General features: G+C 35.6%; 1 protein-coding gene across 1 annotated transcript in view; it reads right to left on the minus strand.

The window, feature by feature from the left end:
* nop5 (nop5 ribonucleoprotein) overlaps positions 1–26,152 on the minus strand; it is a 216,245-nt gene that overhangs the window by 143,168 nt on the left and 46,925 nt on the right. The window contains exons 4-5 of the mRNA XM_090408601.1: positions 24,057–24,181; positions 13,356–13,492 (exon numbers count right to left, since the gene is read on the minus strand). Coding sequence (XP_090264727.1) covers positions 13,356–13,492; positions 24,057–24,181 — 262 coding nt within the window. The remainder of the gene's footprint in view (positions 1–13,355; positions 13,493–24,056; positions 24,182–26,152) is intronic.

A 26,152-nucleotide genomic window follows, 5' to 3' on the forward strand; every position in this document is an offset into this window, starting at 1 on the left:
GTTTCTTTCTCTCAGTGATGCCCTTGCCATAATTTTGTTGACAAGTGGATTATCATTCAATTTAATTATATTAGGAACTATTTTCAGCAGTGAGACTGTAATAGGTTGAGCAATTAATGCACCTCAAAGAGAACAACTCATGATCATAAAATTCAGATATGCTGACATTATCAGATTGTGGAATAGACAAAGGTTTGTGTTTTGTTATTTTCTTAATCGCTACCTTCTCAGCATAGAAAAAATTTCCTGATTATAACATATTTTGTTCAGTTTTTATCTTTTGCATCTTTTCACCTTTGCCTAATTCTATGAGTATCTGAATTATACAATATGTGCTAGATTGAAAAACACAATTAGTGTTCAGAAATTCAAAAAACTTGTCTCAACTGAAATAATTTCATAAAGAAATCTTCAAGGGATAATGAGATTTTTATTTATTTATTTTTTACTTCGAAAAGCATTTATCATCAATGGGTGCTTTAGAAGTAACTTCTGGTCTCATGTTGGATGGAATAAATACAGTTCCTTTTTAATAATAATAATGAAATTAGCAATAGCATAAAATTGACTTCCAAATATATCAGCCTCAGTGGTAGTGACGAAATGAATCTTCACATATTTCAGATCACAATAGTATACATCACTGGCTATATTTCCAATGGATACTATAAGGAACCATTAAAATTTTGTTAATAAAAGCAATGAGAGAGAGAGAGAGAGAAAAAATGGGGAAGAAGTAACTCAAAATCACAGGTTAGATTACAAACTAGTACCACACACACACACACTACTGAAGAAACACATGCTAGTTGACACAAGTTTCACATCTTTTATAATAATTACGTTTCACATTGCAAATTACCAAACCATTATCAATAACTGTGTCTGTCTATGTGTTTGAACATACACACACAGAACCCTTCATCATTAATGTACAGAAACAAACATTTCAAAGTGAAACGTATAATCTTCAGTATAACTGACAACAAAAAAGGCAGAATAACAAAAGATAACACAAGCAAGTTTCAAGTCATATGCTCTAGTACAGTTAATATCAAGTTGACATGCAAAACTTATTGTTTACAATTAATACGGATAAGATTTTTACTAACATTTTGGTTTGAGTTGGAGTGGTACAGTAACACTCAAATTTAAAACAGAATCTATGTAAATTATGGTTTTTTGACTATAAAATTCCATTTCCATGTGAACTCCACACTGAGCAAAACAAGATTTTTTTTTTTTTTTAAATAGAGAATTAGGACTTCTGTTCTTTAAGTCTCTTCTCAACAACCTATTTATCTGAAGTGTGAAATAAGACAATAGCAAGGAATGTGATAAACATGAGAGAAAGAAGAGAATGCTTATCTTCGGATAATCCAAGTGAGGTTTATCAAGGCCTTGCAAAGAGGCAAAATAACATCCTTTTCTTTTTTATATAACGAAACCTGTGGTGAATTCACCACTAAAAACACACATAATAACCACAGTAATGACTATTTAATTCATAAATATTTCATCCCAAGTACCTTGGGACATCATCAGTACAGTAGTGTAAACAATACTAGGAATAACATACAGTTAGGACACAGGATTACAATGGAATCTCAATATGCATGCAGTAACGTGTTATAGAAGTAAATTAAATATAACTGGAAAAAAAAAAAAAAAAAAAAAAAAAAATTATATATATATAAAGATTATTTTACACAATTATGCATGACAATTTCCCATACTTTAGGAATAGTAAGAACATTGTTGCGGTTTAAATTTGGTCTGTGTAGTAGAGCTTCAGCCATTTCTTTATATAAACGTTCATATTTATATAAAGATCTGTGTAAAAATTTAGATTTCTCATAATGGATCCTATGGTTTGGATTTTCGACTCCGTGTTGAGAGAGACCAGATTTCTGCAGTATTTGCAGTCTGAGATCATCCCGAATAGGAATTACAACTGTTTCTAGATAAAATAAACCTTCTTCATCTTTGCATCAACTTCATGCTAGAAAAAGAATCTCCACAGGGAATCTCCTTTCTGGATTTACACATTCAAAGAAAAGAAGACTGTTCCAGTGCCACATCTGTCTATCGCAAGCCTACACTTTCAGGTTGCTACATTCACAATTCTTCTGCTCATCATCTATCTCAGAAATCTGGCATCATTAAGTCACTAGTTTCCAGAGCACACAAATTCTGCTCCTCTGAAGATTATCTAAACCAAGAACTAGAAATAATCAAAAATACAGCTATACTAAATGGATAAAATCTTAAAACAACTCAAAAAATCATCAGTCACCTTCCCACACATCAACCCAGAGAAAAAGTCCATAGGAATCCCATACCTTACATCAAAGGCATCTCTGAACCTCTTTCAAAAATTATGAAGAAATACAATGTTGCCACTACTTACAAACCTATCAAACAAATCTATAACTTGTTACCTTCTCCTAAGGACAAACTCTCACCTCTGATGTTACCTGGTGTTTATGAGATCCCATGCTCCTGCAAATTGTCTTACTTTGGTCAGACAGGTAGGTCTGTTCAGAAACGCATCTCGTAACATCAAGACCACATTAGTCTTTTCAAACCACAGAAATTTGGTCTCTCCCAACAGGGAGTTGAAAATCCAAAACCATAGGATCCATTGGGAGAGGAGTCTAACCTTTTACAGAGATCTTTATATAAATACGAACGTTTATATAAAGAAAGTGCTGAAGCCCTACTACACAGACCAAATTTAAACTGCAACATTCTTCTTACTATTCCTCAAGTATGGGAAATTGTCCTACAAAATTGCATAAAATAATCTTTATATATATTCTATATATATATATTTTTTTTTTGGTTGATTAAGGGTCAAAGCTGTATAACTGAGAGGAGACCTCCACATCGCCTTTAAAGGAATGCGGAGAACTGCCCAGGGCTTCTGACGTAATGTCCAATCTTCACCTTCTTGTGGCGTAGGGTATCTACCTGGATACTGAACGAACGAGGATGGGCTGGCAATTTGGAATTTAGCCAACTATTTGCAATTCTTATTGGCTTAAACCAAATTATAAAATGATGGTACAACATGACAAAATTTCATGCCGGCTGGGGTAACGCCCGATTAAACAAGGCCCCCGTTGTTTACACCAGGGAACCAGGGTGAACAGCGAAAAGTCAGCTACTGGAACAAATCTGAAAAAACACCCCAACTCAACATCACCAGAGTTAAAGATCGGTACTATCAACATAAGAAACTTGAATGGCAAAGACATGGAGCTAGCTGAGGAATTAGATAAGTACCAGATTGACATAATAGGGGTGACTGAAACAAAAACTGGTGAGATATTTCTAAGCAATAAATACAAAATGTTATATTCAGGCAATGACAATAAAGGAAACGAAGGAGTAGCCATTGTATTCAACACTAAATATGAGGCTAATCTTGAATGGCAGGCAGTCTCAAGTAGAGTGATGTGGGCAAATATCAGAATGGGGAACTGAACAATGAGAATTATTTGTGCCTATAGTCACACAGAAGGTTCTACTAAGGTAGAAGTGGAGGAATTTTTTAATGCTTTAGAGAAAGCATCGGACACAATGAAAAAGGAAACGTTCATTGTTGAGGATCTTAATAGCAGAGTAGAAAATGATTGTGAGACATACAAAAATATTTGGGGAAAATTTGGAGAAAAGAGCAAAAATGTGCACAAATTCCCATGGAGCGAAGAGGCAAGAAATAAGAAAAGTCTCATTGACTATTTTATTGTTGATAGTGATGTGCAGGACAGCACTTGTGCAGGACAGCAGTGTATAGAGGATTTGAAATTGGAAGTGATCACTATTTAGTCTTCAGCAGGATGAAATTGAATTTCATTTTGAAAAGAATAACATGTAAGAAAATTTTGAAGCGAATAAAAGTTGAGCAGCTCTCAGATGTGAACTGTAGACTAAAATACACAAAGATTATTGAAGAAAAAATGAAAGAGTTTGAGAACAGGAACCAAACTTTAGAGATTCATTGGCAAGCCTTGAAGAAAACCTTGATTGATTCAGCCAGAGAAGCATGTGGTGAGGGTGTCTGCAAGGATAGAAAATCAGAACTCCATGGTGGGCACAGGAAGTTAAAGAGGTAGTGAAGGAAAAGAAAAAAGCATATCAAAAGTTCCCGGCAAATAAGTCAGCTTGTGCTCTTAGAGAATACAGAGACAAATGTAAGAAAGCTAAACACTGTGTAAAACTAGCTAAACAAAAGTCATGGTTGGCAAGAACATAGAAAATAAATATCAAGAAGGTGACAAAATATTTTGGAGGTTATTGAAGAAGCTTAGAAATGGAGGAAAGAGTACTGTAAAAGGAGTTAGAGATGATAAAGGTGACATGAAAACGGGAGGAAAAAAAGATATCCTTGAAGTATGGAGTAATTACTTTGAGAAATTGCTAAATGAAACAAGCAGTGATAGCACAGTGGTAAAAAACACTCAACAGGCATATAGTCAGGAATACATATCCATACTTGAAGTAGAAAAAGCCATCAAAGGCGTTTTCTACTTCAAGAAAATGTGGAAAGGCAGCAGGAGTAGATGATATTCGAGCTGAAGTATGGTGGTATAAAAGTCTTGCAGTGGCTGCACTGCATAGTTCAGAAGGCCTGGACAGAGGGACGAATTCCCGATGATTGGAGTAGAGCTCTCATAGTACCCATATATAAAAAGGAAAATAAAACTGAATGTGAGAATTACAGAGGTATTTCCCTACTGAGTGGTCCTGGTAAGATATATGCAAGTATACTTGAGAAACGATTGAGAAGAATTGTAGACAAAAGGTTTGGTAAAGAACAAGCTGGATTCCATCCAAATAGAGGCTGTCAGGATCAGATCTTCACTTTACGACAAATAGTGAAGAAAACATGGGAATATAACAAAGATCTGTATTTGAGTTTTGTAGATCTGGAAAAGGCATTTGATAAGGTGCCAAGAGAGAGAGAAGCTATTCAATACACTACAGTTATATGGTGTCAGTGGAGCATTATATCATGCAATACTTAGTCTTTATTTGAGTTATAAGTCAGCAGTTAGAATTGAAGGAAGTACAGGAAGATGGTTTAATGTTAAATTTGGTGTGAGACAAGGATGTACATTATCCCCTCTGTTATTCATTATCTATATGGATCACATTATGAAGGAAAGTGGTATTAAACATGATATCAAAATTGGAGATGTTAATGTCAGCTCTTTGCTTTATGCGGACGATCTTATACTTCTAAATAAATCCACCACGAGTCTGCAAGATTCCTTGACCAAATTGAATAACTGTTGTAATAGATATGGTATGAAGGTCAGCAATAAAAAACACAAAGACAATGAAAATAGGCAGAATCGTTGAAAAACAAGTAAAACATTTCAGCTACTTAGGCACGGTTTTTAGTGAAGATGGTAAATTAAATATGGAAATAGACAACAGAATCAATAAAGCTGGTATAGTAGGAAGTCAATTGAATAAATTCATATGGAATAAGAGAGAAATTAGTCGGAACACTAAATTAGCTATATACAAGACAGTGTTCAAACCAGTTTTGACTTATGGATCTGAGAGCTGGGTCATAAGTAAAACACTTGACCAAAGACTAGAGACCACAGATATGAGTCCTGAGAAAGATTAGAGGCGTAAAGAGATGGCATCAATGGCAATATCATATTAAAAATAAGGATATTAGGAAAGAACTTGACATTGTCAGCATCCAGGAATGTGTTAGCAGAGCTAATCTCGGGTGGTATGGTCATTTAAACAGAATGGGTGAGGAAAGGAAAGATTGACAAAAGAAGTGTTCTCTGGCAGGTTGACAGGAAAACAACCCAGAGGAAGACCAAGATATAGGTGATTTGATAGGGTACAAAGTGCCTTAGATGACAGAAATATAAGATCTGAGAATATTCATATCTTGACAAGTAACAGACTTATGTGGAAGAAAATTGTAGATAGGAAGTTAGTAATGATGTAACTTTTTCATGTAGTACTATCATATCCTGTACACCCCTTGAGGGTACATGGCAGGAATTTGATGATGATATGTTTTTATTTATTTAATTTTTCAGTTATATTTAATTTACTTGTATAAAACGTTACTGCACGCATATTGAGATTCCATTGTAATCATGCGTGCTAACTGTATATAATTCCTAGTATTGTTTAAACTATTGTACTGATGATGTCCCAAGATACCTGGGATGAAATATTTACCAATTAAATAGAACATTACTGGGGTTATTACATGTGTTTTTAGTGATCTTTTTCTTTACATGTCAAAGTAACAGAGCATAGTTTACTGATGAAAAAAAAAAAAAAAAAACCCTACACACACAGTACATTTTTTTTTTTTTTTTTTTTTTTTTTTTGAGTTAATGAAACTGGTTCTGAATTTCCAGCAATGCATGATATGGAGACTCTACAGCCTGAGCTCTTAGGAACAGGTTTATACATATGTATAACATGCTGGATCTTCTTTTGGTTAAAACCATTCTGCTGCACAACTCTTAGGACAATGAAACTTCAAGTTTAAGGTTATTGGGGTCGGAGCAGACAATATGTGAGCTATCAAGCAATTTATTTAGACGATAACAAATTTTTTGAACTGGATGATATGCCAAGTTTTGCTATTATTAACAAAGACCTTCAGGGAGTGAGGGACTTATCAAGGAAGGTCACATACTACACACTAGCTATCTTGCTTATTCTTGAGTTCATTCACACCGCTTGCACACACAGCATTCAAATAGCAATCCACTCTAATCATGTACCACTCTATGATAGAAAAATCTAGATCTCATCTCCTTCTTGGTGGCATTCATTCTCAGCTTCCAAGGATTCCCCCCTGTCCTTTCCCCACCCTCCATAAAATTAAAAATTCCAACAAATGTAATCCTGTATGACGCCTTTAGAAGTTTGTAAGTCTCAATCATGTCATTCCTCTTTCACCTGTTTGCTAGTGTCTGCAGTCTACAAATTCTCAATCTGTACTCCACAATCTTGATATCATTTTAGCACCCCTTGCACCTTCTCCCCCCCACTGAATTGAAATCACAATGGAAACCAGAAAACATGTGCACAATAGTTCAAGTGAGGTGTTTTATCAAGGCTTTGTAAAGAGGCAAAATAACATCCTTATCTTTACATGTCAAACTTCTTTTCAGCATTGCAATTATCTTTTGACTTGTATTTACAATCTTTGCTACGTGGTCCCTTAACTTCAACTTCCTATCTACTAACACACCAAGATCTTCATCAGTTCTTCAAGCATAATCCTGCCATAATAAGACATTGGATATCTAATCATGTCAAAGTGCATGATTTCACATTTACTAACATCCATTTCCACATGTCCACAATTCCAGCCTATTCAAAATCATCTGCTAGTACTGCATATCAGCCACATTCCTGATTACCGTACCTACTTTTGCATCATCAGCAAATAGCTGTAAGTTACTGTCAAATCCTTCTCAGTATCATTAATGTACAGATTGAATAATAGTGGAAAAAGGACTGATCCTTGTGGTACACCATTGATAAGCTTAAATTTTGCCGACTCACATCCCCCATATACCACTTTTTGATATATGTCAGTCAGCAATCTGCTTCTCCATGCTAATATTTTAAAATCCAAATATAATCATGGTGTATTGATTCTCCTCGTCTAGCTCAATGGCAACATTATTACAGAATGTGAGCAAGTTGCTAAGACATGACCTTCCCTTAGCAAACTTATACTGTTCAATGTAAAGTAAAGATTCTCTATCAACCCCTTTTCTGAATGTAAGTCTTAACCAACTTTTCCAAATTCTTCACCATCAACGCCTGAGATACTTATTTGTCGGTAGTTGGAAAGATCAGTCTTTGCACCATCCTTGTGCAATGGGATTACTATATATATATATATTAGATGATTGTATTGTATCTGTATTTACAAGATACAGACGGTATTAGAATGCCATGTGGAGAATAAAGAGCATATGCAGAAAAGCAAAATTTCTATTTAAAAAAAGTCTGGACTAACACAGCATAGACATGACAAGGATCAAAAAGCTAGCTTTTACATATGCCATTATAAATTTTAGCTATTATTCAAAGAAAGTGTCAGAGTACTATTACACTGTCCCATTAGTGAAACATGGCTGACGGAAGAAGATATAGTTAGTGGGATAGAATGTGTAGGTTATAGTGTGTTTGGAAGGGACAGAGAGAATAAAATGGGGGGAGAGGTATTATTGATGATAGTTGATGAACTGCAGCCAAGGAGAATTGAAGCTGTATCGCAGGATAGTGAAAGGAGCTCATTTGAGGCTATTTGGTGTGAGATTGAGACTGGCAGAATAAAATATACAGTTGGGTGCTGCTATAGACCAGGTGATGGAATAGATGGTGGAGATAGTATGCATAGGGAAATTGATGAAATGAGTGGAAGGAGGGTAATTATTATGGGGGATTTCAACTATGGTAACATTGATTGGAAGGAGGAGAGGACACATGTGAGGAAGGAAAAGGATTTCATTCAATTATTAAGGGATAACTATCTGAGACAGCATGTAATTGAAAATACTAGGGGTGTGAAAGTGCTTGACCTGGTAATAGCATCTGAGAATTTGACTGTAATGAATATGACCATGTTGCCACCTATTGGTGAGAGTGATCATAAGGTACCTGGGAGGTGGCTAAAGGTGTGGAATTTTCGATTAAGACAGGGTATATGTGGAATTACCGTGCTGGCAAGTATGACAAGCTTAGGAGATTGCTTGGATCAGTGCCATGGCATGTACAACTGCAAGGGCTGGACGTCGATAGAGCATGGGAAGTGGTCAAGGAGCATTTACAGGAGGTAATGGCTGATTGTATACCTAGGGTCCAAATAGTAAAACAGGTAGGGGTTAAATGGATGAATAACACCATTAAGCTTGAGCTGCAAAAAAAGAAACAACTGTGGAGGGAATTTAAAGAAAGGGGTGACCTGCAGGCACACGAATGTTATAAAGCGCAGCCCAGAAGGGTAACAAGTGTGGTAAGAAAAGCAAAAGCGGACTATGAAAGGAAACTAGCTATGCAAGCTAAAGAGAATCCCAAACAGCTCTTTCAATATGCTGCAAGTAAAAGAAAAACTGTACACGGCAGAATGATTTTAAGGAATGACGATGGTAAGGAGGTCACTGAATCAGTCGATATAGTGGAGTTACTGAGTGCGCTTGCAAAAGCATATCATCCAGGTGGTGACATTGAAAAAATGAAGGAACCATTAGTTTATACGGGAATAGTGATGAATGAAGTGGAGGTGACTAGTCTATTACAGAACCTTAATGTGAACACATCTGTGGGATTGGATGGTATACCGGCACGGGTCTTGCATGAAGCGGCTAAAGAATTATTAGTGCCCTTGACCATGTTGTTTAATCTGAGTCTCAGGTCTGGCTTAGTCCCGAAGGTGTGGAAAGAGGGGAAAATAGTTTCACTGCATAAAGGAGGATCCAAGACTACGGTTGCAAATTACCGACCGATCAACATATCAGGAGTCATTGTCAAGGTCTTAGAGAAAGTAGTCAAGAGAAAAATACAGGAATGGATTGATGAAAACGATATACTGTACAGGGGACAGCATGGCTTTGTGAAAGGTAGATCATGCTTCAGTAACTTGCTCAAGTTTTATAACAAGGTGATGGTTGAACTGGATAAGGGAAATGGGTTTACAGCGATACTGCTGGAGCTGGCAAAGGCGTTTGACAGGATACCACATGGAATACTAATCCGTAAACTACAACATATGGGAATGGATATAGGGTTGGTGAGGTGGACAGGTGGTTGGTTGATGGAGAGATATCAAAGAGTAGTTTATTCAGGAGTAGAGTCCAAAAGACGGCCTGTGACTAGTGGTCTGCCGCAGGGTTCTGTTCTTGGACCACTGCTGTTTAATCTGTTCATTAACGATATTGGGAAGGATCTAAGTGGAACAATTCATTTGTTCGCTGATGATGCAAAGCTGGGTAGGGCAATAGTGAATGCAGAAGATGTCAAAGTCTTGCAGTATGACTTAGATAGATTGGAGTTCTGGGCTAAGGAGAATGGATGTCAATTTAATGTGACAAAATGTAAGGTTATGCATTTCGGAGTGAAAAGATTAGCAGCAGTATACCACATTGGTTCAACTGTATTCCAAGAGATTGATGAGGCCAGGGACTTGGGAGTGTTGGTGGATAGGGAGATGAAGTTTAGGGGGCACACTGCAAAAGTAGCTAAATCAGCTCATCAACTCACTTGGTTGTTGAAAAATACCTTGACGAGCAGAGACAAGCAAGTTATTGTACCTCTGTACCGAGCCTTGATAAGACCTTATCTCGACTACTGTGCCCAGATTTGGTCACCTAGATTCCTTCTTGATGGGGAGGAGGTGGAGAGAATCCAGAGACGAGTGACTAAGATGATAACAGGTCTATAGAATGAACCATATGAGAACAGGTTGAAGATTTGTGGGTTGCAGAAACTAGTTGATAGGCAGAGGAGGGGAGATATGATTGAGACATTCAAATTGCTAAAGGGATTCTATAGGATTAATTCAGAGAATATTTTTGAGATCAGGACTGGTGGTGGGAGAACTAGGGGACACCTATGGAAGCTGGGCAAGAGTGTGGTTAGCAGGGGTGTTAGAGCTGGGTTCTTTACTTTTAGAGTGGTGGTAAATGAGTGGAATAAGCTGCCAGAATCTGTTGTGGGTGCTATGACGGTGAATGAGTTCAAGACAAGGTATGATAGATACTGTGAGAATGTAATCGCATAGTTGTGTGGACATGATGTTTAGGGCCTCCCTCGATGAGTCTAAGGACTCCTGGAGTCGCCCGAAATAATAATAATAATCCTCAATGGAATGATAACGTTTCCTTATTAAAATATTTGGGAAATCATTTTCCTTATTAATTGTAAATACATATATATATATGTTACCGCTAAAGTGCAGAAATCAATTATTCTACACATTATCTAGGTATTGTGCAGATTAACTAGGGTGATCCGTTAACGTGCAGAAAATTGTTTCATTTCTCAAATTACCTAGGTAATCTGCAAATTACCTACTAGGCACTCGTTAAAGTGAAAATAAAATCTTTGCTGGAACAACAGCAATGTTTCTGTATGCTTCAATTAATATAATGTTATTTATTTATTTTTTGATATCTAAAGAATCAAGTTAATACAATCAAACAATCAACAAATTAGTTGATAGAATCAATCATCAATCAATTAAAAAACTATAATACAAAGAATCAAAACGGTTTAAAATATTATTACAATTAAGGAAATGAATTTGCAAAACATATGACACTGGCGAAACCAAACTAAAAGTGGAGGGAGAGGGGGGAAGGAGTAGGGAAAGGAAATGAGAGAAACAAACTTTTGAACTTTAACGATATGGAAGCCGTTAATGTGTACATTACCTAGGTAAAATGCTTGATATAATATATAATATATGAAGTCAATAGATTATGTTCCAATCTCATATTCTGCAGTTTACACAACAGCCTATTTTCCATTTTCATCTTAAGAAGAACCAACTTTAATGCCTCAGTTCAACTTGTTAGTGTCAATTACTTAATACACATGTAACCAGCTTTGAAAAATTATTTGAAATATTAATGTGTGTGTGTGTGTAAAACTTACCTATGCGCCAAACCTAGAGCCATAGCAGTCATTTCTTTGGAAGGAAGTTGTAAAAATAATCATATAAAAAATTCTGAATATTTTTACGTATTAATTATGCTTGTTAGTTTTTGTTTTCATACACGCAGTGTCTGCACTTGTGATGTGCTCGTTATGAAAATGTTATATTAGAAGTAACATGTAAAGAAGTAAAAAAAAAATTGATATACTTACTAAACTGAATATTTGTGTTACTTATAAGAAAGTTTGTTGTGGTTTAAAAATGTTGAATTTTGTGTTTTGTGAAAGACTTTCTCTTAGCGCTAATGGATACAGCGAGTCAGCCATTTTATTGCAGTGCATAGTTTCTGACTTTTGTGAAGTGCGCATGCTCCCGGAGAGAACTTGATGTGTGATTGACAGCTGACAAGGAAAGCGTTGCGTATCCAAGTTACAGTTGTAAACAAGAGAGCGTTCGGAAAATTTTTAGAACACTGGCCGAGGAATATTCAAGTTGGAAGGAACTTGATTTTTTTTGTGCGACAGTCAAAAGAATTTTCATAATGTATTCCGAAAAGGGAATAGTGAAAAGAATAGGTTTCAAGCAGGAATAAGTAATGAATAAAAGGGAAGTCTTGAAACTATAAGTTTTATATAAATTGGCCGGTAAATATTCAAGTTAGAAGAAACTTGATATTTGTTTTTGTGTGTGGCAGTCGGAAGATATTTTATAGTGTATTCCGAAAAGGGAATAGTGGAAATATTAGGTTTCAAGGAGAAATAAGTAATGAATAAAAGGAAATCTTGAAACTGTAAGTTTTTATGGTGAAATAAGTTAAGACTGTCAATTTAGTATTGTGAATGAAAGGAGAACTTGTTACTTACATTCTAAAGTGAATGTTTTTCTTAGAGAAAATATTGATAAGGAAGTTCTATAAGTATTAAGGATGCCTGAAAGTGAATGTTTAGAAAATATATTGATTAAGAAGATTTATAGGTATTAAGGATGCCTGATCTGATGAGTATTGCTACTAAAAGGAAACAAGATTTAGTCAAGAAGACTTTTATGTGTGTTACATTGATTGATGAAAAGGATCCTGAAAATGAAGTACAGAGCTGTATAACTTCTGGAAAAGAGCCTTAACAGAAATAGAAAAAGACTATGAACATTTTTTTGTGATTGTGAAAGAAAAAGTGTTTAGTCTTAAGAGTAAGTTTATATTTTTAAATAAGGCCTTGGATCCATATAATCTGTAGTTATAGTTATGTATTATTACTAGAAGTGTATATATATTGTTTTAGTTTTATTAAATGTGTTTATTTTGTACTTGGTATTGAGTCAATGATTAGTTGGATTCTGAAAGAGTGAGTTAAAGTCATTGCACCAATTGGAGTGAACTCTTTGTACAAATATAATAACATATAGGGACACTTGGAGTCAAAATAAAAATAATTGTTAGTAAAAGAGATTTATATAATAAATCACCTCATAAGTATATAGTATAATTATTAACAAAGGCATAGCCGGTAGACAAAATAGTTAATATAATATACTATAGAGGGAATATAAATATATATAAAATTATAAAAAAATAACAATTTATAAAAATGAATGTGTGTGTGTGTGTGTGTGTGTGTGTGTGTGTGTGTGTGTGTGTGTGTGTGTGTGTGTGTGTGTGTGTGTGTGTGTGTGTAAAACTTACCTATGCGCCAAACCTAAAGCCATAGCAGTCATTTCTTTGGAAGGAAGTCCTGTTATTAAGGCATCCATCTGTGATCTGATTCCTCTCATGAGTTCTTGGACAGCAGTACCAGAAACACAGCTTAAATTCAATTTATCCTTGAAATATATATTATATATTTACATTAGATGAATAAATCTAATTAGTTATAAAATTGATTAAACAAAATATAAAACCATGTAGATATTTAATTAAAGTGCCAAAACTAGATGATTATGAGAACATCTTCACAGATGTTATAAAGAATAGGGAGAAGATAACGTACCACCCTAAGTTAACATTCATCAGCTAAGTAACACAGGGTGTAAGGGAGGTTGTGGGACAAAGGGAAGGACTGCAGTTTATGTATACTAATACCAAAGTATTTGAAATATGATCGAATTTTTCTCAGTTGTTAGCACAACTTGGCCAAAAGGTATAGGAATTAGTGAGATGTGGTTGACCGATGATGATGATGCAGTAATAGGAATAGAATGCAAAGGATATATCTTCAGAGAGGATGGAAGGAACAGGATGGGTGGGTGGAGGTTTGCTAATGATAGCAGAAAAAGTGAAGCCAATAAGACTAGAAGTATATCAGGACAGGGGATGCAGAAAGCAGTTCATTTGAGGTTATTTAGTGTGAGATAGAGGTCAACAGGACAGAATATATAACTGGATGCTGCTAAAATCCAGGGATTATAAGGAAGAATGTTGATGACATGCAATGGCAAATTAGCACGATGAGTGCAGATCGAGTAATTATTATGGGGGGGGGGGGCATACTGCAGATTGGGACAAGAAATGGTCAAAGGCAGGGGAAGGGAAAGCAACTTGTACAGCAGCTGAGAGATAATTACCTGAGGCAACATATCATGTAACGAAAGTGATCATGAGGTTTATGAGTATTGGATCTGACCATTGCATCAGAGAACACTAACCAATCGAACTAAGCTGCCTCTGCTTGGAGAAAGTGATATGTAGTCTGGACCTGGAACATTGACAGAAATGCAAAATTATCTATGAAGAAGAGAAATATGTAAAATTACGGGGTGCTTAAAAGTCAAAGCTATTTAACAGAGGAAACCTCCACATAGCCTTTACAGGAATGCAGAGAACTGATCAGAGCTTCTGACCTAATGTTCAATCCTCACCATCTCGTGGTGAACCCTGTTAGGTAACTAACTGGATACTGAACAAACGAGGATGGGCTGGCAATTTGGTAGCTGACAAATTACTGTATATGTCGGCGTATAACATGAGGCCTAAATTTTAGGTTTTAAGCTTGTCGGGTGTATAAGATGACTCCACAATTTCTTCTTTCTTGTATTAATGCAACGTTAGGTATTGTTGTTATATCCGTTATTTTTATATCTATGCATATCCATTATTTTTTTCCATAGCATAGATTTAGTATTTACGTGATTTACCCTAATTAAAAGTGACTAGCCCCAATTTTAATTAATTATTAACTTTGCATTTTTTTTAAATTTTAGGATTATTAAAATTGTTATCATTTAAAATCATGGAACCAGCAATAAAACAAAGAAAGTATGAAGCTCGATTTAAAATAAGGGTAATTGAACTGGCAAAGCAAACTAATAAATGTGCTGCTGCAAGAAAGTTTGACATAACCAAGAAGATTTTAAAAAAATTGTCAAAGAAAAAACGTGCAATGAGAATGGGGGATCACCCGATGGCCGCAACTTGAAAATCACGTTGCAAATGGGTATTCGAACAAAGGTAGAATGGTTATCTTGTTACAAGAAATACGATTAGAGCATATGACTAAAATGGTCAAGATTGAAACCAGATGAAAGCACTGCATCACTTGATATGTTGTGCAATTTTGTGATCAAAGCAAGGAATAAAGTAAAATTAGAAACTGTAATAAAATCATTTAAACAGTGTGGTGTCTCTAATTTTATGGATGGTATGGAAGGTGATCTGTTGTGGAACACTGATGATGACAAAAACTAAATCAATTCACCGGATTCGAATTGAGATCCATATGACAATCATATAAACAATGAATCTGAAAAACTATTTTCAACAGATGATGAAAAAAATGAAAATTGAGGTTAATTATTATTTGTTTTTTTGTAATAAATTGTATGTTTATTGTAATATTTTAAATAAATTTATGTAACAAAAAAATTAATCTGATTTATTTATAAACACTGCCTATTTTCTTATATAACTATGTATTGCAACTACCTAAATGTTCATCCAAGAAATTAAACTTCCGTTTTTATACTCGGCATATAAGACGACCCGTGGGTTTTCTGTAGTATTGGAGAGTAGTCTTATACAGCGTCATACACGGTATATTCTTATTGGATTATACTACATTATAAAATGATGGTACAACATGACAGAATTTCACGCTGTTGCCCAGTTAAACAAGGCTCTTTCGACCAGGGAACTAGTTTTTTTTGCAAACAGCAAAAAGTCAACTACTGGAACAAATCCTGAAACACACCCATCAGAGTTCAAGATCAGTACTATCAACATAAGAAGCCTGAATGCCAAAGAAATGGAACTAGAAGAAGAATTAGATAAGTACCAGATCGACATAATAGGGGTGACTGAAACAAAAAAAGACAAAAACTGATGAAATCTTCCTAAGCAATAAATACAAAATGTTATATTGAGGCGATAACAATCAGGAAAAGAAACGAGCAGCCATAGTATTCAACACTAAAACACGAGGCTAATCTCGTGTTTTAGTGTTGAATGAATAGCAGGCTATTCATTCATGTAATGTAAAATGAATAGCAGGCTAGCAGGCTACAAACTTGATATTAACTAGGTCTGGCTACTCACTGATGAGACCTCAATAAAGGTCGAAACCGGTCTGGGTAGTGACCTTCTCTCATAATGTGAACAAAAATACAGTTCCTAGGAGCTAAGTTCACATTATGGGCAAATATCAAGAATAGTGATCGGAGCTTGCTCCACTTCTACCACGAGTTGCCCCAGCTTGCACTACCCTTTGGGATCAGTGCTGCAGTATCCAGGTATTTGCTTACGCTTGGAATCGCCAAACTTTATATAGTTTCTACTATATTCGGCATGAAACTCTTTGAGTTTCTTATACGGCTAAGAAACTATATGGGATGTAATATCCCTTAACTTAAACAAGTTATATGTCGCCGAATTGAAGCCTTTGGCTCTTCACATATCGAATAGCAGGCTATATCAAGTAGAGTGATGTGGGAAAATATCAGAATTGGGAAATGGACAATGGGACTTATTTGTGCCTATGGTCTCACAGAAGGTTCCACTAAGGTAGAAGTGGAGGAAATTTGAGGCTTTGGAGAAAATAACTGAAAAAACTAAAGTTGGTCCTTGTTGTGGATCAAAATAGCAGAGTGGGAAATGATTATCAGATATACAGAAATATTTTGGGAAAATTTGGAGAAAAAAAGCAAACCTAATAATAATGGCAAATACTTGTTCAATTTCTGCTCAGGACATTGGTTATTACTAACACAATGTTCTAACATAAAAATGCACACAAATTCACATGGAGAGAAGAGGCAAGGAATAAGAAATGTCTCATTGATAGTGATGTTTTCTCACTTGTGCAGGACACTAGAATGTCCTGAAGATTTGAAACTGGAAGTGATACCATTTAGTCTTGAGCAGGATAAAATTGAATTTCATATTGAAAAGAAGAACATTTAAGAAATTTTAAAGCGAATAAAAGTTGAACGACTGTCAGATGTGAACTGTAGACTAAAATACACAAACATTATTAAAGAAAAAATTAGAGTTTGAGACCAAGATTCCAACCTTGGAGATTCAGTAGCAAGCCATGAAGAAAACATTGACTGATTCAGCCAGAGAGGCATGTGGTGAGTTGCATGCAAGGATAGAAAAATTAAAACTACACGATGGACAAAGGAAGTTAAAGAGGCAGTGAATGAAAAGAAGAAAACATATCAAATTCCCATGAGAAATCATGGGAATATAACAAAGATCTGTATTTAAATTTAGAAGACCTACACATGACAAGGTGCCAAGAGAAAAGCTAAAATGCTACAGTTATATGGTGTCAATGGGGCATTATATCATGCAATATTTAGTCTTTATTTGAGATGTAAGTCAGCATTTAGAATTGAAGAAAGAACAGGAAGATGATTTGATGTTAAAACTGGTATCAGACAAGGATATACATTATCACCCCATTTTATTATCTATATGGATCACATTATGAAGGAAAGTGGTATTAAACCTGATATCAAAATTGCAGATGTTAATCTCAGTTCTTTACTTTATACAGATGTCATACTTTTAAATAAATCCAGTAGAAGTGTTCTCTGCCAGGTTGGCAGAGAAACGACCCAGATGTAGGTGGATTGATACAGCAAAAAGTGCCTTAGAAGACAAAAATATAAGATCTGATAATGTTGGAGTCTTGACAGATAACAGATTGATTTGGAGGAAAATTGTTGATAGGAAGTTAGTAATGATGTAAATTTTCATGTACTACTATAATAATCTTCTGTATACCCCTTGAGGGTACATATCAGGAATCTGATGCTGATGTGTGGCATTACAAATAGGTGATTATGACAAGCTGAGGAGACAGTATTCAGCAGACCAGTGGCATAAGAATTTGTAGGGGAAGAGATGTTGGTGTGTTGGAGGTGGTCAAGGGGTATTTCAAGAAAGCAGTATCTGAACGTATACCTAGTCAGAAGGATAAAAAAGTCAGGTAGGAGTTCGACACAAAGAAAAGGTTGTAGAAGAAGAAAGAAAAAGATAATCAGCATACCCATTAGCAATATAATGTGCAAGCAAGAAGAGTAACGGGTATTGTGAGGAAGGTCAAAGCTAATTATGACAGAAAGCTACCTGACAAGGCCAAAAGGTATCCTATTAAGTTCTTTTGCTATGTGACAAGTAAATGAAGAAACGACTATAGAAAGGTGGCTTTAAAAAGTGCTGATAGTGGGGAGCTAACAGAACAACCAAACCCAAATAACTGAATTACTGAGCATTTTGCAGGATTGTATCATTAATGTGGTGACATTGCAATGCCAGATGTAAGATGGACTAACAGGAGAATAGATGTTGAAGAAATGGAGGAGCTTAAAATATTGCAGAACCTCGATATGAACACAGCCAAGGGATTATATGGCATACCGTCCTGTATATTACAAGTGTGTGCAAGAGAATTGTCGGCTACTCTGACCAAGCTGTTTAAATTTAAGCCTCAGTGGTGGAATGCCATGCCATTAGAGCAGAAAGAGGGCAAAATAGTCCCACTGCATAAAGCAGGCTTCAGCATCGCAGGAGTGATGGTTAAAGTATTGGAGAAATTGGTGAGGGAGAGAATTTAGAGCTGGGGGGATAAGAACATGATGCTCTATAAGAGGCAACATGGTTTTGTGAAGAAGAGGGCTTGCCTTAGCAATTTGCTTACTTTTTATAATCAAGAATTTTCCTTTCCCAACTCTGAAAACAGAGTTGGGAAAGGGGAACAATAGAGAGGGTATGAATGTGGTAATTTGGATTAGAGAATGGTTGATGGACAGATATCAAAGAGCAGTTGATGGAGGAGTTGAGTCCAGACCAGGACTCAACTCTTGGTGCTGACAGTGCCAAGCTAGGAAGAGCAACAGTAAATGAAGGTGATGCAGAGATCCTATAGGAAGACCTAAAGGCTAGCAGTATGGGCAAACGGCTGCCAGTTTAATGTGGCCAAATGTAAGGTGATGCACTTTGGGAAGTGATCAGAAGCTGTGTACTATATATTGATGAAACTGAACTGCAGGAAACTGATGAGGTCAGGGACTTGGGAGCGACTGTAGACAGGGAGTTGAAGTTTAGAGACCATACTATGAAGGTAACCAAAACAAGACATCAGATTATGTGGTTTGTTGACTAACAAGCAGGGATAGCGAGGTATTGTTCCCCTTTATAAGGCCAACATCTGGACTCCAGGATTCCATGGTGACGTTGTGAGAGGATCCAAAGACGAGTGACAAAGATTGTGGCAAGTCTGTGGAATGCTCACTATGAAAATTGATTGACAGTCTGTAGGCTTCAAAAATTAGCTGATAGATGAAAAAGAGGAGACATGATAGAATGAGTTCTGATTATTCTATCCTTGCAAGCAACCTCACCACATGCCTCCCTTTGGCTGAATCAATCAATGTTTTCATCAGGGTTTGCCACTGAACTTCCAATGTCTTGTTCTCAAACTCATTTTTTCTTGAATAATATTTGTGTATTTTAGTCTACAGTTCACATCTGAGAACTGCTTAACTTTAAAACTTTCTTACATGTTATTCTTTTCAGTATAAAATTGAATTTTATTCTGCTCAAGACTAAATGGTGATCACTTCCAGTTTGAAATTCTCTGTACAATCTTGTGTTCTGCACCAGTGAGAAAACATCACTATCAGCAATAACATAGTCAATGAAACTTTTTTATTTTATTCCTTGCCTCTTCTCTCCATGTGAATTTTTGCACATTTTTATGTTGGAACATTGTGTTAGTAATAACCACTCAATGTCCTGAGCAAAAATCCAACAGGTATTTGCCATTATTATTTGGTTTGATATTTTCCAAATTTTACAAAAATATTTCTGTGTCTAACAATCATTTTCTCTCTTTGTGGCATTGCGTACAGAAATTCCTCTGCAGTTTTGTCGCAGATTTCATTTCCTCAAACCAAAACACATGTGCTTGTGCTCGACCATTGAAAGTCGTCATTTTCAAGTGGTGTGATGTATCATGCCATATAGTGGCCATTTGGCAATAAAGTTATGTAACCAAAAATTGATGTGTTTCACTACATTATGACATTCAACTTTTGGTACATCTTCCCGAGTTATTATCTGTTCTCCTGCAAAATTTGAAATGACCTGTATATGTGGAAAGAAGACACAAAAAATAAGTAAAACCCCAATTGACTGTCATTGTTCATAGCGATATCTTCATGCTGGTTCAAAATACAAGTGTTATAGAGGATTTGATACTGGAAGTGACCATCACTTAGTTTTAAGCAGGATAAAAATGAATATCACACTGAAAAGAACAGTAAATAAGAAATTTAAAAAGAATTACAGTCGAGAAGCTTTTACAGGTAAACTGTAGACTAAACAAACATTATTCAAGAAAAAAAGCAACAGTTTGAGAACAATAACCAAACCTTGGATTTGTAAGGTTTGGTTATTGGTGAAGTTGCCTGCAAGGATAAAAGAATAAGAACACCATGGTGGACATAAGAAGCACTCCTGGAAAAGAAGAAAGCATACAAAAAGCTCATAGCACTTAAGCCAGCAGATGCCCTAAAAGAATATAGAGAAAAATGCAAGCATAAGCTGTGTGTAAAAGTAGCTAAAATGTCACGGGAAGACTTTGGTAAAAATCTAGAAGTTAAATACCAGGAACATCGCAAAATGTTCTGGAGACTATGGAAAATGCTTAGAAATGGAGAAAAGAGTAGTGTAAAAGGAATCAGAGATGAAAAAAAATGGCAACATAAAAACAAGATAAGGATATTCTAAATGTCTGGAGTTAACTTTAAAAGATTGTCAAACAAAAGGCATAAAAGTTGCTACATTGCAAAATTCATAGATCCTGGTGTCAGAAGGTTGAATTCCAGATGATTAGAGTAGAGCTCACATAGTTCATTCCCATTTTTATGGGTGGGAACTAAGAGGCTAAGAAAAATTATGGAAGAGAATAAGAAGGCTGGGCCCAGGCCTAACAGAGATTGTCAAGATCAGATTTCACTTCAAGACAAATAGTTGAGAAATTGTAAGGATCTCTACATTAGTTCTGAGAGGAATATTTTATTTTGGTTCCAAACCATTCAGCCTCTGTCTGAAAATTTCCAAGTTTCTCATAGATAAGAGGGACAGTCTAAAAGTAATGCCTTTTTATTTATTTTTTAAATTTCACTGAGCACAGCAGAAAGTTTTACACATTACTAAGTGGACAGTGGTATAGTTCCACCACAGTAAGTGGTTTTGCAATTGGCAGTATACGCACAGTCAGAAATTAAGTCTTGCTTTTTGACCTTTTGGAGAAGACTAGGATCAATGTAAGACTGGTATATGTCAAGGTATTGCAGAAACTGATAAAATGCACCTATAGAGTTTGGCTCACCAGAACAATGAATTTTTATTTTTAGAGTGATGATGCCTGATAACAAACAAGTTTGTGCAAAAGAATGCAAAATGAGACATCTGACATCCTCTAACCTAGATGCTTTAAAGGAACATATTCTGTTTATAATAATGGCTGACATGTACAGAACAGCAATTATTAACTCCAATATATTTCTTCCCTATATAGTCATGACTAAAACATAAGTACATATATGTTTTATATGCTGACAAGGAAGAAATATACTGAAGTTAACAAATTTTTTTTTTCTTTTTGTAGATGGGTCAGTCTACCACTATTATAAAGAGTATATATCTGACTACCACCAGTTTGGTCCTCTGAAGGTTGAACTCCAAGGAAGGCCATTTTGAAGATGACAAAGAGCTCAAACAAGCTCTTCATGAAGAGAGCAGTAGAGTGAAAAACTACAGGGTTGGCATGCAATGTCTCTCACTCAATAATTGAGAATTAACGCAAACTCTTCTTCTTATGGTGCTATCTTCTATCGAAGGTGCGACCATCTTGGCGAACAAACTGCGTTCTTGCGTTAATCGGAGCAGTTGTGTGCTGCTCTTTCCTGTCCACATCTTGATGTTGTCAAACTATGATATTCTTTTTCTTCCTCTAGTTCCTTTGCCATCAATACTTCCTACCAAAATAGTTTGTAGAAGTTGGTATTTGCTGTTTCTCATGATATGGCCAAGATACGATGTTTTTCATTTCTTGATTATTTGTACAAGATCTTTAGCTTTGTCAATGGATTTTAAGACATCTTCATTAGTAATTTTTTCTGTCCATGATATCTTTAGCAATCTTCTGTATAGCCACATCTCAAAGGCTTCAATTTTCTTGATGGTTGTTGCCTTCAATGTCCATGTTTCAACTCCATAGAGCAGAATAGACCACACGTAGCATTTCAGCATCTGACTTCCATGTTCAGGTCTTAATGCAAACAAATTAGATTTTCTGATGAGGGGAAAAAAGGGACTACTTTTCATAGTGCCCCCCCCCCCCCCTCACAGAAGGAAGTGCACACTAGATACTGTATTTGCAGTACCTATCATTGGACCTCACGGTCTTGGGGTAAAGGGAGGGATATGTTGGATAAAAGATTTACTGTATATACTAGACCAGGAGCAGGCAACCTTTTATGTTCCATGCACCAATTTTTTCACGTATGGGTTCAGATGTGCCCTTAAAAATACGTTAATATAGCTAAGGTTTAAATTTTAAAAAAGTACAAAACTGCAAATATCCACAAAGGACGAACCAAGCACAGCTCTGTAGCACATAAGTATCAATTGTAAACTGACTAATAAAAACTTGCAACGCACACTGCAGCCACTAATGCTGGGTGCCTGAGGATCAAACATGAATGTGCACTATGTATCGTTTTCCCCCCTACAAATCGGTTTTAGGTTAGTACTTTTTGCATAAATGGGCTTACTTTTTTATTATCATCATTGGAGTTCAATGTGCCACTTCTAATCATCCAGTGCACTACTTCTGGTGCATGTTGCATAGGTTGGCTATCTCTGTACTAGACACTAATATTTTGTTGACAAGTTACAAGTATCACTACTTGTAACTTGTAACTTCTGAATACATCACAAAGCATTCAGCATTCTGCACAAATGCATTTGCTTGTCAGTTGTAATATATTCAAACTCTGAATATGCTATATACTTTTTTCAAATCAAAAATCTAATAAATCAGCAAAATCAAAAAACAAGTGAAACTTTTAGAATATTCAGAATCAGTTCCTTAAATGCTAATTACTACTCTCTCAAAAGATCAGTTCTCTGTCTGAGATAATCTTAACAAATTTCATATATTTGAACTATTGTATAGTAACTGACACAACATCCAGCTACTCAATTATGTAGTATATACTACAATTTATGCTGACTAATAATAAGTCAATGTTAGGTTGCTCTCTGTTAGCTCATCACTAGCAAGAACAATCAGAGGTGCAACTAGTTTGTAGTATGAGCCAGGCACTGGGTGGCTATTAAGTTATATGTCAAGTTAGTGCACTATTAAAAAACAAATTACGATTGGAACTTACTGTATGTAAAGTAAATGCCATAAAAAAATTCTTGAAATAGTTCATTCGCCATTAAAAAAATATATATATACATATATTCTATATATATAAAAAGATAAGCCAAAATTTGAAACGTTTTTATGTCACGTTTTTTGTCTCTTCATTGTTTTGAAACGTCCAACAATGTGTTTGCCTTCATGAGACAAACACATTGTTGTCTCATGTCTAGAGTCATCAGAATTGAAGGAGAACTGGCTTACCAGCCCGGAACTCTGGGTTGGGCGCCAGAGCACCCCCCCCCCCCCCAGTATATATATATAGGAGATAATCAAATATTCCTAATTTAATACTAAATTTTACCTCCATGTGCACTTTCTGAAAACGATAGAAAGTATTCACAATTTCACATTGTCTTTGAGAGTAAAATGAAATAAAATCTTTCTCATTATCCAAAATTTTATAATAAAAAAATGTTTAAACGAGGATTTCCAGATAAAATACATACCTTGATTGCACCTCCAAGTTTTGCATCTGCCACTGCAAGTTGAGCATGGGCTTCTTTTGCAAATACTTTTTTCAATACTTTTCTGAGTTTTTTTGACATTTTGCCCTCAACTGTTGCAGTTGCAGCTATGTATATGTAAAATAATGCAAAAATAATTACATCAAATATAAGCTACTAAAATATAAACACACCAAAATAGAAATTAATGCATAAACAAGTGAAATTTATCACACATTATAATACATCCTATGTATCTTTTATGAGAGATAAGAGTATATACAATGCTAATGTCAGAATTATTTTTAAAAAGTCCTAACCAGACAATGGCAGATATCACTTTTATTCTTCTAGATATCACCAGTACAAGGTTCTCTCAACTTTTAAATCAATAGTAATCTAACTTTTATTGTGCATCTGATTAGAAAGTATGATTAAGTTTGTGCAACACAAAACAGTATTTATTGAGATCCAGGAAATTAGAATAACAGTTCAAAGGACTTTTCATTAAATTAAGTAATCTTCCAGGAAGGTGAGAAGGGACTAGTTAAAACAGCAGACAGATCAACTAAGATCTGTCTGCTTACCTACTGCTGATTCTTTTTCCATGGAGTATTAAAATGTAATAAATCTAATGAAAAAGTCAGAGTTCGTGGTGAACTTAAATAAGTAAAAGGTTGTCCTTCAAAGAAACATTAATAAATAGAGATGTTAAAACTGACCATTATGTCAATGTGTTGGAGTGTTAGGTTATGTATGCAAGGGAGAGCCAAAATATTCTCATAACCACTTAGAACAAAAATGATATTAAAACTGATATAACTATAAGAAAGAACATATCTTAAAACCCTTTAACCCCCATGTTTCTTCAAATTGTAATAATTTGTTCTTTTTCTTTTAGGATATATAAGAAGACACGTCAGAAGAAATTAAAAAGACACAGGCTATCATCAAGTTTTTCATGCTGCTAGAATAGTCTGCAACTGCAATTCACCAAACTTTGTAGGATAGTTTAGGGGACTGTGCCCCAGTATATCCAGCAGTTGTCAGATGGGTGTCCATGTTTAAAACTTTATATCCTAAGACAACAGATGCCTCCCAAGGTCAGGAAGACCTTCCACAGTGATCACACCTGAAATCATCGATGCAGTGCATGCCATGATCATTGATGATTTGGGGTCATTATCCACCAACATCTGGACATGCAGAGCTCTCAGTGAAGCAGATCCTCAAATGTTTGACTGCTGGCCAAAAGAGAAAACATATGCTGTCATCTCAAGGGATTTTGGATCATTTTGAGAAGTCAAGAGCAAATTTTTTGGCTTACATTGTGACTATTGATGTAACATGGATTCATCACTATGACCAAGAGACCAAACAACAGTCAATGGAGTGGAGATGCAAAGGTTCTCCACAGCCAAAGAAGTTCCGAACCCAAGTCAGCACAGAAGGTTCTTACCACTGTCTTTTGGGATGTGGATGGTGTAATCCTTACAAAGCACCTCAAAAAAGGTGAAACTGTTATAGCAGCAGTTTATTCAACATATCTGAAGGAATTGAAGACGGTACTGAAGGAAAACTACCGCAGGAAATTGAGCAGAAGCAGGTTGTTTTTGCAGGACAATGTACCTGCTCACAAAACCCAACAGATAATACACAACTTTGGACTTTCAATGTCTGCTTCACCTACCCTATTTGCCAGACCTGGTCCCATCTGACTATTTTCTATTCCCAAATTTAACGAAACACTTGGAAGAAACAAAATTTACCACAGATTATGAAGTCATATCTGCAGCTGAGGACTGGTTCGTGCAACAAGGAAAAGACTTTTCTCAGAGGATTGCAAATGATGAGGCAGTATTATAACAAGCTTATAACACTTCATAGGGAAATGTGTAAATTATATTGTTCTATCTCAATTCCTTCATGGTGATTATCACAACTTTTCAGCACACTCTCTAACTGGCATTAAAGTGGTTAGTTTTTAACGTGTGAAGTATTGCCAGGATGCTAGGTGAGCACTCTGTTTAAGTCTGACTAGTTTGTATACGGATGAATCATTGCCATCCACAATAGGGCACAATGTGAATTTTAGGCAG

The sequence above is a fragment of the Typopeltis vanoorti genome, chromosome 2 (genome assembly GCF_054136105.1).
Source record: "Typopeltis vanoorti isolate ZY-2024b chromosome 2, IOZ_Tvanoo_1.0, whole genome shotgun sequence".
Classification (NCBI taxonomy): domain Eukaryota; kingdom Metazoa; phylum Arthropoda; class Arachnida; order Uropygi; family Thelyphonidae; genus Typopeltis; species Typopeltis vanoorti.